General features: G+C 41.3%; 1 protein-coding gene across 4 annotated transcripts in view; it reads right to left on the bottom strand.

Annotated features, from left to right (window-relative positions):
• Tex14 (testis expressed 14, intercellular bridge forming factor) overlaps positions 1-18,165 on the bottom strand; it is a 76,941-nt gene that overhangs the window by 556 nt on the left and 58,220 nt on the right. The window contains exons 22-29 of one of the 4 annotated variants that reach the window (XM_028772362.1): positions 17,593-17,795; positions 15,782-15,878; positions 14,284-14,358; positions 10,965-11,042; positions 10,125-10,218; positions 4,410-4,502; positions 2,129-2,238; positions 402-453 (exon numbers count right to left, since the gene is read on the bottom strand). In XM_028772362.1, the coding sequence (XP_028628195.1) occupies positions 402-453; positions 2,129-2,238; positions 4,410-4,502; positions 10,125-10,218; positions 10,965-11,042; positions 14,284-14,358; positions 15,782-15,878; positions 17,593-17,795 (802 nt within the window). Of the gene's footprint in view, positions 1-401; positions 454-2,128; positions 2,239-4,409; positions 4,503-10,124; positions 10,219-10,964; positions 11,043-14,283; positions 14,359-15,781; positions 15,879-17,592; positions 17,796-18,165 lie in introns of those variants that run through there. The other 3 variants (XM_028772363.1, XR_003712011.1, XM_028772364.1) reach the window with 3 other exon arrangements.

Here is an 18,165-nt window from a genome sequence, read left to right as displayed (position 1 = left end):
CACACACACACACACACACACACACACACACACACACACACACACACTTTTTCTATTCAACTGAAGTCATAGGAAAGGAATTCCAGTCTGTATAATCAAGGCAGATAGTATCAACAATGTATCTTGGAAATGCAAAATAACTACAAAGCAACTGATAGCAGCAACATCCTTTATACTCCTGTGTATAAAAACTTGACTTGAACAGCTATCACTTACTTAAGCAAACTTGGCAATAACTTCACCTTGTTTTTATCAATTACAGAGATAGAACTTTAAACCGATCAGCTTGGTATGAATTCAGTCTGTTAGTGATATTTATTTAGACACTGGTAAATATTTTAAGTCTGTTCACACACTCTAAAAAGAACAAACTCTGACCTACAAACACGCTATCTCATTACCTGGACGGTTCAGACCAACCCAGTCGCTTCCAAAAACAGGGTTTTAGTTCATCTTGATGGAACACAAGAGAAGAAAGAGAAAATAAAGCCTGGTTACTTTGTAGGTCGAGGGCAGTCAGACTTCAGTACTCACACTGGGAGGGCTCTCTAGTTCAGTGTGCTGTTTACTTACTTGTTCCACTCTAGATTCGGACTTTCCTAAAAATGCTAAGTGTTTTCTAAAACACAGCTAATGGCTTCTTCTCCTAACATCCTACAGCTCCCTGACACAGCCATGAGTACCAGTGACACTAATTCAAAACTCCCTGCGTTACCTTTCCCAATCCCCTGAGTTATGGTCCTAGTGAATTCACGCTTGGCCAAATGTCCATATCCTCTGGGCCCTATGCCAGTTCTGGAGGAAATAAAATGTACACATAGCTGGTACAGATAAAGACTCCTTAACAAATTGGCTATACACAAGGTATAATTAGAGTTAAGAGAACAAACAAGGACCGACAGAGCTTCTTTTGGCTTCAGCTATGGGAAGCCTAAGTGGAGAGCAGCTAACAGGGGGGATGGGACGGCAGGACAGTTACTGGAACCTGCTGGGGAGAACTGGAGCTAGGAAAGACAGGATACTTATGAGGGACACCATGGTTACCAGATGCAAGGTATTCAAGTAGGTAGGAAAAGAAAGTGAATAACAATTTTCTTGCCCTCTGATATTCTGCCAGGGACCCCAGAAAGTCAATGAGATACAATCCACTAGAATCGGCACCCTGAGGCTTAAAGCATAAACCAGGGCAGGGAAAGGACAATGAGAAGGGACTAGGGATACTAGATGACTCAGAAGGGTGAACATCTAACTCCCCGAGTACAGTAAACATAGAAAGGGGATCATTTGTAAAGATACACTAGAAGCCTGGAACTCTATTAGACTAGTCTTAAAGTTAAGGTTAATTTGTAACATTTATATTACTTGTAAACTCCATTTAAATTCTGTAATATATGATTTCCTCAGTTTCCATGTACCCATGTAAGCTAGATTTAAAGTGCATACAAAGTTGTATTTTACATTTGTGTGTAGTATGAGCACACTGGCACAACTTACTGGAGTTGGACCTCTCCTGCCTCTATGTGGGTTCTGGGGAACAACCGTAGGTCCCTCAGGCTTGGTGAGAAGACCTGCTAAGCAATCTCCAAGCCCTTGGTTTTTGTTTTGTTTTTAGACAGGTTCTCTCTGGCTGGCTTTGAAATCCGTGGGCGATCCTCCTGCTTCTACCTCCTGAGTACTGGGGTATGCATTACCACGCTCAACTTAAATTTAAAATTCTTTTGAATACATTTAAATGCAAAACAGCTCTACAGACAATGTACAGATTGAGGCTGGCCCATGGCTTGTTTTAGAAACAGAACTAAAAAAAAGCCAGGAGTGTTGGCCCATGCCTGCAATCACAGCACCTGCTAGGTAAGAGGACTGACTGCTTTGAGTTTGAGGTCAACTGGGCTAGAGTGAGACCCTGTCTCAAAAAACAAAAGAAGAAAAAAAATCCTCAAAACTGATATTACTGTTTATTATGAAGTTGATTGCAATTATTACAAATACTGAGCTGAACTTCAAGGAAAAGGAAATTATCCCAGGTTGCAAGATGGCATATAGCATCTAGGAAACATTTCTTAAAAGCTTTGATAGTCACCAAAGCCCAAGGACTACAGACTACATATAATCATTCATTCCTCCATACCTTCCTCCAAAGTCCCTAAAAAGCTGTCTGATTTCCTTCTCTCTGGCTTGATGCTTTCTTTCTTTTTTCTCTTCTGTTCAACAACGTCTTGATCTTTGTTTTTTTTCTCCCTTTAATGACAATGATTTGGGGTATTAAAACACATACATAACCACCAGGGGAACAAGACTATGTTCACAAGTAAGCATAGAGTACTTAGTACTAGTGGGGTGCTCCTACAGAGCAAGTGTTTAAAGATAAAGTATTTATCTTTATTTACCTTGAGTTTTTGTTTTATCTTTTATTTTCATTATTTATTTATTTGCTTAGAGATAGGTTTCCTTGCTGGGCAGTGGTGGCACACACCTTTAATCCCAGCACTTGGGAGGCAGAGGCAGGCAGATTTCTGAGTTCGAGGCCAGCCTGGTCTACAGAGTGAGTTCCAGAACAGCCAGGGCTACACAGAGAAATCCTGTTAGGAACTCACTAAGTAAACCAGACTGGCCTTGAACTCACAGTGATTTGCATGCCTCTGTCTCCAGAGTGTTGGGATTAAAGGCATGTGTTATCATGCCGGACATGTCTAGTTTAAATGTATGTTAACTTTCTGAACTGTATAAAGCAGTTACTGCAACATCTACAGTAAACATAGAAAGGGGATCATTTGTAAAGATACACTAGAAGCCTGGAACTCTATTAGAATAGTCTTAAAGTTAAGGTTACTTGAGTGATGAGAAAACCAAGGCACAGAAAATGACATACCTAATTACTTCTAAAGCCTATGTAATCAGACTTGGTTTTCAACATTAACACTATATAACTAGTCTCAAAGGGGAACAAAAGCATTTTCTTTATATTATCAGCATTCTCTTTCAAGTCACTATTCATCACCTTGTCTTCATTTCCTTCAAGGTCCCTGAGATACAAGAAATCAAAGTAAGCATCTCACAGTGTAAACCGCACTCTCCTTAAGAGAAGAAATAGCTACCTCTGGGGTGGGGGAGAGGATAAAGCCACCTAGGGGAAAAAGAGGCTTTTTCCTCTTTTAACCTTCACTAACGTAATCAGATGCTCGAGAGTGGCCAAAGGCCTTTACGTTTATCTTCTGCTTCTGTCCAAACACCCAGTCATCATGTCCACCTGAGCAGCTGTGCCTCTGTTGAAATGGAAAGGCTGTTTCTTCTATATAATGATTGTGGCCATTAGAAAATCATGCTTCACTAGTAAGAAGCTGTTACTTTGCAACATCCAGTCCACCAGCTCGATGCTCTGGGGCAGAAGACAGGAAGCAGTATTTCAGGTAATTGAGGGAAGCTATCAAATTCTCCACTCATCTGCTCTTTTCAGGCCGAGTTTCCCTGGCTCCTCAGCTGCTCTCCTATGACCTGGTTTCCAGACCTGAGACTATTGTGTGTCCTCTGTTGACTGCTGACATCCATTTAGAGATGTGTCCTGGGAGTCCTCCAATAGCACACATGTGACCTGTGGTGAACTGCTCTGATCGCAACAGCTCATGTTTGTTTATCCAGCATTAATGCTATATTGACTTTTTCAGGAACTAAGTGCTGGGTATGTGAATTAAGACTTCCTGCCCTCAATATAATTACAGTTAGCAGTATCAAATTAAAAAAAAATTATCCAGCTAGGCTTGGTTTCCCACACTGTATACTTTTGGATCTAAACCTTACCAATCTTTTAAGTGTCCTTTGTACGGTTAGGGTTTTGTTTGCCTGAGATGTTGTAGCTCTATGTCCCTTGGCTGACTTTGAGCTTACGGGCAAGCCCAGTCTTAGACTTGCGAGTAGCTGACACTACAGATCAGGCACCAGCCATGCTGGCTTTGTCTTTATTTTTTTAAAGTGGCGGACATTTCCACCTGTCAAGGTAATTTTGGATTTTCGGTCTACCCATCACATGAACATCCACATCTAATCCGCTGTGTTGTGTGAAAATTTGATACAGATGCCTTTTCTGATTTAACTCAAATGACTGACAGAAATGTTGAAGGTGACAGGGCTAAACTCCAATCTGAGAGCTCTGATACCAGTCTGCTAATCAGTGTCCTGGGAGAGAAGACAGCTGGAGGAAGAGAGGCAGGTCTGAATGAGGACAAATGGTGTCGGGGCTGGCTCATTACAGCAAATCAAAGCTATCACCAGAAATACTGTCTCCAAAAAAGCTGAAAGCCTAACACTTTCTGGAAGAAAAAAAAGGTAGAAACTGGGAGCCTATGGAGCCTTCTATGACCTATGTTTTTCCCTATGAAACACAAGAAAATGATTCCTTAGCGGGGAAAGACAACCTTGTAGAGCCCTTGGTGGGGTCCACCGGTGCTATGTTCTCTTCAGGTAACTGCAGCAATCTTTCCAGGTCCTCATCAAGAGAAGAATGAGCTCTGTCCAGGGGCAAGTAAAGATAATAACAAGAGTCATTTTCCTTCATAGCACATCACTGCACAGGGAAAGAGTCCTCAAAACTGCCGCTTTCACAAGAACTGAAAGAGCAGGTGTGAGAGTGTATCTAGGCGCCCAGAGGTTACTTGTATCTAATATATATGTACACTAAAATAGTCCTTTAGTTCCTTGACAAAACCCTGGCACCCATGAGATCAGTCCCTCCAATGCCAGCTATGCCTCAGTTATGTCATTAAATTCGTTTTTCTACATAATATCATAATTGTAATGCTTTCTCTATGTGTTTTCCTGAATAAGAACTATTTCTGAGCCTAGAAGATAATAGATGTTTTGAGAAGGCCTGAAATGTACTTTCCAAATGAAAAACATATCTTCCATTCTATAACAGTGCCTAGGACTCGCCACTCACATAGCACTGAGACACTTGGGAATTGTGGAATACCAGCTTATGGGTGGCACTGTCAACCCTTTAGAAAAACTAAGATCACCGGGCGGTGGTGGTGTACGCCTTTAATCCCAGCACTTGGGAGGCAGAAGCAGGTGGATTTCTGAGTTTGAGGCCAGCCTGGTCAGAGTGAGTTCCAGGACAGCCCGGGCTATAAAGAGAAACCGTGTCTCGAAAACCAAAAAAAAAGAAAAAAGAAAAAAGGAAAATTAAGATCAAGGGCTAGGGAGAGGGGTTAAGTAAACAAAACACAAAACACTGGTCAAATAAGCATTGAGGACCAGAGTTGAATGTGACCCCCCATCCCCCGCCCCCAGAACCTACATAAAAGCCATCCCACCTGTAATCCCAGCATTTAGAAGGCAGAAACAGAGGAATCCCCAGGTCACGCTGGCTAACTAGCCAAATTGGTAAGTTTCAGGTAAGATAGCTCTGGCGTTTGCCTGACGGCCTGAGTCAGATGCCTGTGACTAACATGGTGGAAGGAGAGAACAAACTCCTCCAAGTTGTTCTCTGACATCTGGCCACACCTCTCTCTACAAATAAATACATGTCAAAAGGGGGAAGATGAAATAACAATAATTTTCTTGAGACAGAGTCTCATCCCAGGCTGGCTTTAAACTTCTGACCTTCCCATTTCTACCTTCCAAATACTAATATGACAGGTATGCACCATGCAGAGTTTTTAGGGTGCTAGGAATCAAACATAAAGCCTCGGACATTCTAGGCAAGCACTCTACCAACTGAGCCACATCTCCAGTCTAAGTAACGAACTTGGAGACAAGGTACAAAGAACTTCACATTGTGTAGCCAAATGTAACTTGCTTCTTTTGTTCTTAAAACAGGATCTCTATGAAGTCCAGGCTGACTTTCAACTTTGGTCTTCCTGCAGGAAATGCAACATGTGCCAGCACATTCAGCACCAGTTTGATCTAGGGCAACTCCTGGCTTATTGTGGGAAGCGGTCTGAGAAGATGGATGGAATAGTTACAAAGTATTACAAAGTACCTCCTATAAGTACCTGCCACACAAGCCTGACAACCCGAGTCTCCAGGGCTCATTTATATGCTCTCCTCTGACGCCACACTCAGATCACAGGATGTATGTATGCTCCCATACACCACACACAGAAACACGGAAAGTGAGGATACATACATTTAATAAGTAAAAGCGTTCAAAGGTTTCCAAAATGTTTACTGGGAAGGAAAAAAAGTCTTCTTCCTTTTACCCCTTGGTTTTCTGTCTCCTCTAAAAATAAAAAAAAAAACTTTCTTCTCAGCTTTTAAGATTGTCTCCTATTTCTGCGATTCTGTTTTAGGCGTCTCCGTTCCTTCCTTAAAAAGAATGATTTAGCTTTTAAAGTGGGAAAATACTGGATTCGCATTCTAGCCAATGAAATATAAGTAGCTATCAGCTGGGAAACTTTTGGGAAAGGTTGTGCCTCCCAAGTTAAAGGGGGGCAGACTCCAGTGACATCTTCCTTTGCCCTACCTTCTGACATTTGCCTGCTGTGTGGACAACAGCTATCCTGCCACCAGGAGGCAGATGTTGGGAGAGACAGAAAAAATAAACCTAGAACAAAGGCCAGCATGTCACAGGCGACAGAGCAGAAGATGGAAACAGTGAAAGTCTCTGGTGGTGTAACTCCACCACAACCATGTGCCACACACGAACCTCTTATTAAATGAGGACAACTCATTCAGCCACAGCAGTGGGGCTTTCTATTCTTTGCTGCTGAAACCACTGTGTATGGCTTCCCCAGGAGACGCAGGGCCAAGATTAGAAGTAGGACGAGTCAAGAGGGAGCATGTGCCACCACACACCTAAGTCTGACCTGTAGGATGAGGGGAATGGGGCACATGCCACCACAGGGCTAAGTCTCATCTCTTTTCAAAGTTTATTTTGTTCATTGTAAACTTGTTTGTATTAACGTCAATCTTTTCAACTTTTTATTATTCCTTTTTATTTTTTCTATTGCATTGGTGTTTTGCTTGCATGTATGTCTGTGTGAGGGTGTCAAATCTGGAACTAAGTTACAGATTGTTGTCAACTGCCATGTGGATACTGGGAATGGAACCAGTGCTCTTAACTTCTAAGTCATCTCTCCAGTCCCAACTTTAATCTCTTTTTTAAATTGCATTAAAATTTTATCTAACCCTAAAAGAGTGTCTTATTCAGTGTTCTATTGTTGTAAAGAGACACCATGACCACGACAACTCTTATAAAAGAAAGCATTTAATTGGGGTTTGATTACAGTTTCAAAAGTTTAGTCCATTATCATTATGGCAGGGAGCATGGTGGCACTCAAGCATGTGTGGTGCTGGAGAAGGGAAGTAGCTGAGAACTCTCCATCTGAATCTACAAGGGCAACTGGGCCTGGCTTGCGTTTCTGAACCCTCAAAGCCCCCACCTCAATTGATACACTTTCTCCAACAAGTCCATACCGCCTAATCTTTTTAAATAGTGCCATTCCCTATTGACTATGCATTCAAATATATTGTCTATTGAAGTCATTCTTCTTCAAACCACTACAGACAGCTCAGCAGTTAAGGACATTTGCAGCTCTTCCAGAAGACCTGGGTTCAATTCCCAACACCCACATGGCGCCTCACAGCCATCTGCAACAGCAATTCCAGAAGCTCCAATACCCTTTTATGAACTCTGAAGGCCTTGGGCATGTATATGGTACACAAACATATGCTCAGATAGAACACTTGTGTGTGTTGTAATAAATCTTTAGAAAACATTTTAAATAGTGAAGTTTTTGCTGCCCCTTCAGGTTGTGCTCAAGGGTAGAAAACTCACCTCTCCCCAGTCCTGGCCAATATTAGAAATAACAAGTAGCAAAGGTGAGGGAGGACAGAGGGGAGCCGCTGTACAATGCAGATGGGAGCATAGAATGGTGTGGCTGCTATGGAAATCACTGTGGTGATTACTTACAAAAATTAAAAATAGATTTACCATATGATCTAGAAATACCATTTCTGGGCATATATCAAAATAACTGAAGGCAAGAAAGTGGAAAGACTGCTTAGGAGCTCTGCTGCTCTTAGAGAGGACCTGAGTTTAGTTCTCAGAACCCATGTTACTCCCTCTTCCGTCTTCTTCAGACACCTGAGTGCACATGATGTACATACACTGGCACACATACATATACACACACACAATGATGACATATACTGGCACACGCATACACACAATGTTGTGCATACACTGGCACACATACATACGCACAATAAGAAATAAATCTTAAAAAAATTAAGCAGGGCCTCAAAAACAGCTTAGAGTTCCATCAACAGATGAACCAGGGGAAAAAAAAAAAAAAACAAAAAACAAAACATGAAGCCCAGTGTGATGGAACATGCATGCAGTCCCAACACTCCGGAGGTTAAGGCAGGAGGCCTGGTACACGTTGTGGGTTTCCCTGGTGCTGTTTGTATTTTGATGTTAATTCTGCTTCCTCAAGAGGGGCTGCCCCTAACAAGGAGTAGATCACGTATAGTGATAGATCTGCCTAATCTAGGCATATAACTTATTGTGATGGTTTGTATATGCTTGGTCCAGGGAGTGGCAATATTAGAAGGCATGGCCCTGTTGGAGTAGATGTGTCACTGTGGGTGTGGGCTTTAAGACCCTTACCCTAACTGCCTGGAAGTCAGTCTTCCACTATCAGCCTTCAGATGAAGTTGTAGAACTCTCAGCTCCTCCTGTACCATGCCTACCTGGATGTTTCCATGTTCCTGCCTTGGTGATACTGGACTGAACCTCTGAACCTGTAAGCCAGCCCCAATTCAGTGTTGTCTTTTTAAGACTTGCCTTGCCAGGCAGTGGTGGTACACGCCTTTAATCCCAGCACTTGGGAGGCAGAAGCAGGTGGATTTCTGAGTTCGAGGCCAGCCTGGTCTACAGAGTGAGTTCCAGGACAGCCAGGGCTACACAGAGAAACCCTGTCTCGAAAAAACAAAAAAACAAAACAAAAAAAAATGACTTGCCTTGGTCATGGTGTCTGTTCACAGCAGTAAAACTCTAGCTAAGACACTTATAATAATAACAGAGTTACAGAGTTGTATGTTTTTTATATGGGCTTATTGGGGTAAGAAATTACCTCAACAGGCACAGGTTAAAATGCAGCCTGGGAAACAAGTGTCAGACCCTGTCTCCAGCAAAAGAAGTGCTAAGTACATTCTGTGAAGAGGAACAAAGCCCAGTGAGATGGTTCAGCAGGGAGACATCTTCCACTCAAGCCTGACTAGCTGAGTTCAATCCTTAGGACCCACATGGTAGGAGAGAACCAACACCCCCAAGTTTTTCTCTGACCTTCCCATGAATACTGTGGTATGTGGGCAGGGATGAGCATACACACACACACACACACACACACACACACACACACATTTTAAAAAAATGAATTTATGACATTTGCAGAAAAGTGGCTTGAACTTGGATATTATTATATTAAGAAAAACACTCCATGTTTTCCTCTCACGTCAATTACATTTAAACAGTAAGTTCCAGGACAGTCTACATAGTGAGAACCTGTCTCAAAAACAAACAAAAATATTTCAAAAACTTTTAAGTGAACCACCATGGATAGTAACTATATAATTAACATTGAGCTGTACACTTAAATTTGTTAAGAAAAGTGAATAAATATTATATATTTTTTTTTAAATCACAAAGTATAAACAACTAAGAAGAAGGAGATCACACGCTCCCATTCTGCCCTGTGGATCTCTAGACAGTTAATGACTGCTGGGGGAAGAGACACATGTTCTTCAGTGGTGTAGCCTCTGATAAAGTGTCCGTGTTCCTAAAAGTAACCCCTCATCAACCTCCTGTGAGAAACCCTACTGACGCTCGTTAGGTCACACACCCTCCACAAAGGACAGGAGGGCAGAAGGGAACTAGTGAGAGGAGAGACGAGAGGGCAGTGGGAGATGCGCTTGAGAAAAACACACACATTGTATACGTGTATGAACACATCATCATGAAACTTATTCTATAATTAATACATGCTAATAGAAAACAAAACCCTAGCAACAAAGAGAGGCGAATAAAGAAAAGATTATTCTGTTCCTTCTTATTTGTTAATATAATAAAAACTAATACACACAAATGCAATTTTAAAATCCTTTTAAAAGTCTAGTTTTTTTGTTACCTCTCTGTGTCTTCCAGATCCTGAATTTCTCTGCTGGAAAGAAAACTGCTGTCTTTACTACTGTTGGTTTCTTGTTCTTCCAAATGCTTTTTATCTAAAGCAATTGAGAGAGCTAACTTTATTAAGGAGGAAAATGCTTAAGAGCATGCTTTGAAACGAACTGTAAAAATCAAGGCCATCAGTCCTTCTGCAATGCACCAGCTCCACTTTCCCAGGAGAGCAGAAGGCCAGGTGGCAGTCCGCAGGGCATCAGCATTCACAGCAGCTGCTTCTGGGGTCTTGGGAGATCTCTGATGCCAGGTGAAGCTACAGGAAACCTAGCCAGTGCCAAATTCAGAGAACTAGACAAAGCAAAGCAAAGAAGGCACACAAAAGAGGAGGCAAACAACTCTAAAAATAAGCCACACAATTGTACTTTAGGACATACTTCCCTTTCTTGCTTCCTAGACATTCCAAAGGTAGAACTTGACAGAAGAAATCTGTGTGGGATAAGGCCGATTCCTTTAATCTATGCCAAGTGTTTTACAAATACTGGCTCCTTTCATCTGGCCAGCAGACCTATGAAAGGAAGAGGACTAACACTTGCTAATTATTTTAGTGTACCAGGCACTGTGCATAGAGCTATTATGTATCATGAGATAGAAACTATTGTTCCCATTTCACAGATAAGAACAGATGACGTTCAGAAATGAAACAGTTTGTCAGACAACATTAACTGGTAGAATCAGAATTAAAATGGAGTTGTACCCCAGCCTAAGTCACACTCTCCCACATACACCACGTTATTAAGAGCTGTATTACATAAAAACCTCATACATAAAGACCTGGGTATCAGCTTACCATTTTCAGTGACATTCAGATCATGTGCTGTGTTCTCATGTGACATCATGGATGAGACCTGCTGCTGCTTCAGTTGCTCTGTCACAGTACAAAAGCAGAGGGCGACTTATCCTACCTTTCCAGACCACACCATTGTGTAGGACAATGGCTCTCAGAGTCCAGGCCTCAGACCGGCACTATTGGTAAACCCAAACCTACTGAATCTGAAACTCCTGCGGTTTAACCCAGTCATATTTACATGATTCTGACTTCTGAAAAATTGAAAGTCACTACTTTAGTACACTATGAGTTCAGAAGGAATTCTTCAAGTAAGAAGGCCACAAATAATATCTGATAAAGGATTTTTAAGTGACTGATAGTAGATGTCATGGCACAAATCACAGTACTCAGGAGGCATAAGTAGAAAAACTTGTTTAAGTTTGATGTCAGTCTGAACTACATAGCAAGTTCTAGGCTAGCCAGGACTGCAGAGTGAGATCCTGTTTCAAAACAAAAGAAAACATTAAGAGGTGTGTGGTGCACACCTATAATCCCAGGACGTGGGAGGGAGAAGCAGAAACTGGTAAAGGCCAGCCTTGGCTACATACATGGAGTTCAAGGCTAGACTGTATTACATAAACCTTTGTCTCAAACAGTATTAACCTCAAACAAGCAAAGCAAGATGGTTTGATGGGCTAAGGCACTTGCCTCTACACATGATGACCTGAATCTGACTTCTAGGACCCACTGGGTTGAAGGCAAGAAACAACTCCTTCAAACTATCCTGATCTCCAAAGCTCTTTAGAATGTGCATTTATGTATACACACATATACAAACACAACAAATAAACAAGTGTAAAAATGCTGGAAAAAAAAGAACAAGAAAAAGAAAATAGGTTGGGTGTGATAGTGGACACCTTTAACACAAGCACTTAGGTGGCAAAAGCAGGCACATTTCTGCGAGTTTCAGGCCGGCCAGAATATATGTGTAGACCCTGTCTTAAAAACCCAACCAAGCAAGGGTGAGGACGAGGATGAGGGCGATGTTAGGTATCAGAGGTCTGGTGGCAGGCATTACATATTTATGTATATCAGTCCAGGATTCATGGTCACAGTCCTAACAACAGCCCTATGATACTGACTACGCTATTTTTATTTCTGGTTTTCAGATAAGGAGCAACAGCACTGGGACCAGAGCTGAGGAAGTCCCTGGGAGCACAGATACTGCAATGAGGAAAGTGAAGAGAGAGTTAAGAAACTTTCATAAATGGGAAAGAATTAAGTAGGAGAATTGAGACTGGGTTCAGGAAATCTTAGCTCTAAAGTTTATGCTCCTAACTTTGATTTTAAAAATAAATTTTAAGATTTCAAATTTTATTTGTGTATGTATGTGGGCATGTAAGTATGTAGGTATGTATGTTCCACATTTATGCTTTGTGTCCACGGAGATAGTAAGAGGGCTCCAGATCCCTTGAACTGTTACAGATGCTTTTAAGCCACTATATAGGTGCAAAGAACTAACCCCAGGTCCTCTGCAAGAGCAGTAAGTGCCATTAACTGCTGAGCCAACTCGCCAGAGCCCTGAGCCTCACCTTATACTCTCAGTAGCAGAGCAGTCCACAGATGGCTCCGTCTCTACTGGCTTATGTCATGTTTGGGTTTTTTTAACCATGAATATCCATCTTTTCCACTTATAAAATGCTCACTAGACTAAGATAAGCATATGCTAAACTCAGTAGCTGCTCCGTATTTGCTAGGTGCTTATTTCTTTCAAAATGCTCTTCAGAGCAAAGCAGAGGCAGCTAGGGCCTACCCAGGCTCATTTAGAGGAGGGTGAGTTATATGTCTAGGCAATGCTGGTCTGCTCCCTTCCTACTTGTAGTGATTTGAATATGCTTGGCCCATGGGAAGTGGCACTATTAGGAGGTGTAGCCTTGTTGGATGGAGGAAGTGTGTCAAGTGTCAGGATGGGTTTTGAGGTCCTATGCTAAAGCCCTGTAGAAGAGAGCCTCTTCTTAGCTGCCTGCAGAAGAGAGTCTCCTGGCTGCCTTTGGATCAAGATGTAGAACACACAGCTCCTTCTAGATGTCATATCTGCCTGCACGCTGCCATGCTGTCCACCATGATGAAAAAGGATGGAACCTCTGAAACTGTGGGCCAGCCCCAATGAAACATTTTATTTATAAGAGCTGCCTTGGTCATGGTGTGTCGTCACACCATGGAAACCCTAACTAAGACACTACTGTTCGTAAACTGCTACATGACAGCTCTTGAGCTCAACAGTCTTTTGCTGCTCTTAAATCATCACCTATACCCTGAATTCTAAAAGACCTTTCCCTTTAAGGCTCCTGTCAGGGGCCTAGACCTCTGGATATGAACGCTCCAAAAAAGCAAGGGATAGATCCTGATGACTCCTAGAGGTCTTTTCAGAAAAAAAAAAAAATCAGTGATAGTTCTACAGTTACCTAAGTTCATTAGGTCAAAGGACAGGTGTACTACAGTTACCTAAGTTCATTAGGTCAAAGGACAGGTGTTAAAGGTTATGCTAAGGAGGCCAGAGGATAGCTATGCTTTGAGTCAGAGCATTAAGTCTTTACTCTTTATGAGTCGTAAGACCTCAAAGATCCTGAAAACCAACTGCTGCCCCTTGAGAAATTCTATGTAGGCCCTAAACTAAGAATTGGACCATCACAGATCAGAGGAGACGGACCCTTTAAAGATAAAGGCTACACACTTCCAAGGAACATCTGGTTTGGATTGAAAGAGGTATTAATCCTTTAATCAAAGGAGTTTATCATCTAGACACGGTGGAACACTTGGGGGCTGAGGCATAAAGACTGAGGATTTAAGACTAGCCTGGCTATGAAGTGCACTCTAGACCAGCCTGAGCTACACAGCAAGACCCCATTTCAAAACCTGAAAACGAAACAAAAACCTCACAAAAATTAGTTCATCACCATAAAACATCTGAATTTTGTTACTTTACCTTCGAGTATTTCCCACAAACCCTTTAGTAACAAATGACAAAATAAATGGGCCAATTATCCTGGCCACACTGTGGCCTACTTGACTCAAAAACTGTCCCTTCCTGAATTTCTACATTCTTTGTTTGTTTTAGTTTTTGAGACAGGGTTTCTCTGTGTGTAGACCTGGATCCACCTGCCTATGCTTTCTAAGTGCTAGAATCCACCGCCCAGCCTGAATCAGTACACTGAACCACAACTTCGTAGTTCTTTTTGTACTAGTGTGGATACCTTAGAAGAAGAAACCATAATGTGGTCAGTAACCATAGCCAACAAAGGCCACAGGGTCCAAAACAGGGGTATTGAACACTTCTTACCAATTTCATCAAGTAGCTCCTGAGCTGGGGGTGGAAGTTCATCAAGATGATGTTGAGAGGTGGCTTCTGCTAGTTCTTAAAAAGATCAAGGGGAGAATGACTTAACATCCTCCTAGACAAATGGCAGTTTTCTAGGCTCTCCATGGACCTGAGGCTTTCTCAGTGGTGAAATAAACTAGAAAGTGTGAAAGCACCTAACATAACATTCGTAGTAGAAGCTTCCTTAATATATGATGGGCTCTGCTCTCCACTTTTATCCCACATATGCCACTCTTTGCATAGGACACCTTTCCAAAGGACACTTGAATCAGGAAAGGTACAGATTCTTACTAAGAGGCTTGGGGGTGATTTGGAGCAGGTTGTTAGAGAAACAGAAGTTATGGACCAGCCAACATGAGCAAAAACACAAAGCAGGAGGCTGTTCTCTGGAGATTATCAGGCCAGGAGATATGGAAGCAACCATATTTTGGGCCCTTTCCCAAGTGCTCAATTATATATAATAAATCCTTCAATATAACATACAGAAACTCCAAGAAACTCTGGAGAGAAACTCCAAGAGCTATAGCAAAGGTCTTAGACATTGGAATTATTGCAACAAAGGCAATTTGCTCAAGAAGGTTTGGCATTCTTTTGTGATTTGAAAACTGTCTTCTAAGAAATCTATTCTAAGGAAAGGATCAGACATTCAAATAAGACATAGATATAAAGGAGAAACCTTGGAAAACCATAAATTTTCAAATAAGAGAAGGGTTAAGTAATATATAGAGTGTATTATTATGTAGCTGCTATATATTTATTATCATTCTTAATTATATAAGTACATATAGAATATATAATTCCTAATTACAAGAGGAAATGTTCAAAATACAATTAGCCTTTACTGTTTATAAGGAAGTCGTTCCAGAATCTCTTAGCCTGGCAATACCAAAATCCATGGGTGTTCAAGTTCCTTATACAAAGTGGCATAGTGTTTGATTGCTTATACTAATACCTAATATAATGTAAATGCTATGTAAATCATGGACATATTATACTGTTTAGTTAGGGAAGAAAGATGGAACAAAGCAGCTATACATGTTCAGTACAGCAATCTTTTTCAAACTCTTTTCATTTGCACGAGTTGAACTCATGGATATGAAACTAACAGGTAAGGATGCTGAGCATGACAAGGGGAAACACAGTCTAACCCTGCTATATGGCACAGTATAGTAAACACAGTAAATATTAGTAAACTATTAGTTATATATTCATAAATCTATGAAACAATGTATCACAACTGTATGACACAGCAAGCTGTGCTGGGATTATCTAATCATTTTGTTTTTAAAACTTTTTCTTATTCACCTAGTTTTCTATAATGAGTATGTTTTACTTTTATAATCAGAGAAAATAACATTTTGTTTAAACCAAATGTCACATCGAAGACTGATGAACATCAACCTAAGCTTTCTTAAACTGGCTTACTCTTACAAACTTCTTTAATATTAAATAAGGGTACCTCCAGGTAGGCTCTTCCTCTTGGTAGCATGGGTTGATGTTACAAATGCTGTAGAAATGTTAGAAGAGCCAGCCCCACTGAACATACACAATCTTTGCTATAAAAATAAGACATAAAGTGTGATAATTAGTATGTGCACTGAGTAAAAAGACACATGTAGCTCATTTGTTGCCATTTATTTTGGACAGTAGGTTACAAAGTCAACAAGTCACCTCTTCTGGGAAGCCTTCTCAACTCTGTCTGCTGAGCACTCAGCAATCACACTAGGCCTGTCCTCCTCACTAAGGCATTGGTAACGTTAAGACAGGGCCTGTGTCTTTCTTATTTAGGTTTGGATATGGCACCTCACACTTAGACTCTTCCCAGTTAACAGTTCATTGAGTGAAAAGGTAAGATTCCTGTTACTTCCTCACTTCTAAGTGGAACTTTTGTGAGCCAAGTACCAAAACCAACCAACCAAACAAACAAAAAAACCATTTACAATCAATTTTCCATTGAGTACTAAAGAAAATAACCAGTCTGCTTCTAGAGGGTGTCACAGTTAGCTTTAATTGTCACCTTGATATACCTAGCAAAAGGGGAACTTAGTTGAAAAGTTGCCACCAACAGATTTGCCTCTAGGCATATCTGAGGCATTTTCTTTACTGTTAATTGATGTAGGAAGCCTCAGACCACTGTGGGCAGTGCTGTCCCTAGACAGGTGGCCCAGACTATGTAAGAAAAGTAGTTTAACAAGCCAGAAGGAGAAAGCCAGTTAATAATAGTGCTTTGAATGAGAATGGTTCTCATGGGCTCATATATCTGAATCTCTGGGTTCTAGTTGGTGGACTGTTTAGAAAGGATTGGGAGGTGTGGCCTTATTGAAGAATGTTTATCAATTAGGGTGAGCTTTGAGGTTCCAAAAGCCCATGCCAGGTCCAGTTTGTGCTCTCTGCCTACAACTTGTGCGTCAGACGTGAGCTCTCAGCTCTCAGCCTGCCGCCATGCTCCTACCATGATGGTCATGGACTAACTCCCTGAAACTGTACACAAGCCCCTGGCTAAATGCTCTTCCTTTTATTAGTTTCTTTGGTCATGGTATTTATTACAGCAATAGCAATAACCATGAGAACAATGTTTCTCCACGGTTTCTGCTTCAGATCTTACCATCAGGTTACTGCCTTGAGTTCCTTACCTTGGCATCCCTGGATGAAAGACTATAACCTGTAGGCCAAATTAACCCAGCAGTTGGTTTTGGCCAGTGTTTTATCTCAGCAACAGAAATCAAACTACTAGAGAAGGTCAGCCAAAAGTTTTGGGGGCTGTTTGTTTGTTGAGACAGGGTCTCTCTGTGGAACAGCCCTGGCTATCCTAGAACTCACTCTGTAGACTAGGGTGGCCTCAAATTCACAGAGATAAGCCTGCCTCTGCCTCTAAGTGCTGGAATTAAAGGTGTGGACCACCACCTCCTGGCCAGTGAAAGGTTTTTAATAGGCAGTATTAAGCAGGAATTTGTGGTTTTCTTTTAAAAACTAAACATTTGCAATATGAATGAGAAAGAAGTAAAAGCATGTGGATGAGGAAAAGGTCACAGAAAATGAGCTTTCCCTGCAGGGTGAGGGAGACCAACCAGCACTCCGAGTAAGCAGCAGGCTTCAAAGCAAAATGTAACTCTCCCACAACGCAGTCTCTAGAGAGGAAGCTCAGGGACGCCTGGAAGAAATCTAGTGTATTCCTTGCTTCTCAACACATCTGGAGAAATCTTAGCCATTTGGTCACTGAGGGCTTTGGACTGACCTCATGAAAGTGTAAAACAAAACTGGGACACTTACAGGGTCAGTCAGCTTTGCAGGTAGGGTTTTAGAAGAAGCAAGGAGAGATTCCAGGCTCTTAGCTCTCTCTCGGACAGTTGTAAATTTGGCAGAAAAAGTTCTCATAGCTTCTTGACCATTCCAAAAAAACGTAGATCCTCTTTTAACATGAAATGTATTTTCAAGGCAGTCTTCATAGTGACTAGCAGCAGAAGAAATCGACTCTAGGAGAAAAGAGGGCACTTATAAACAAAACAACCACACAACTGTGCCAGTAATTTTCCAAATTGCTCATAACTGAAACAACCATGAATCTGAGATAGCTTCTCCAGTCTAAAACTCTATATTCTAGGTTCTCAAGGCATGTGTATATATATACACACACATACATATCACACATACACACACACACATGCATATCACACACACAAACACACATACATATCACACACACCACACACACATACATATCACACATACACACACATACATATCACACATACATATCACACACACAAACACACATACATATCACACATACATATCACACACACAAACACACATACATATCAAACACACACATATATATCACAT

The sequence above is a fragment of the Grammomys surdaster genome, unplaced genomic scaffold (assembly GCF_004785775.1).
Source record: "Grammomys surdaster isolate TR1022 unplaced genomic scaffold, NIH_TR_1.0 213, whole genome shotgun sequence".
Lineage (NCBI taxonomy): Eukaryota > Metazoa > Chordata > Mammalia > Rodentia > Muridae > Grammomys > Grammomys surdaster.
The sequence above is the reverse complement of the archived record's forward strand: the minus strand, read 5'-3'. Positions and strand labels throughout refer to the sequence as shown.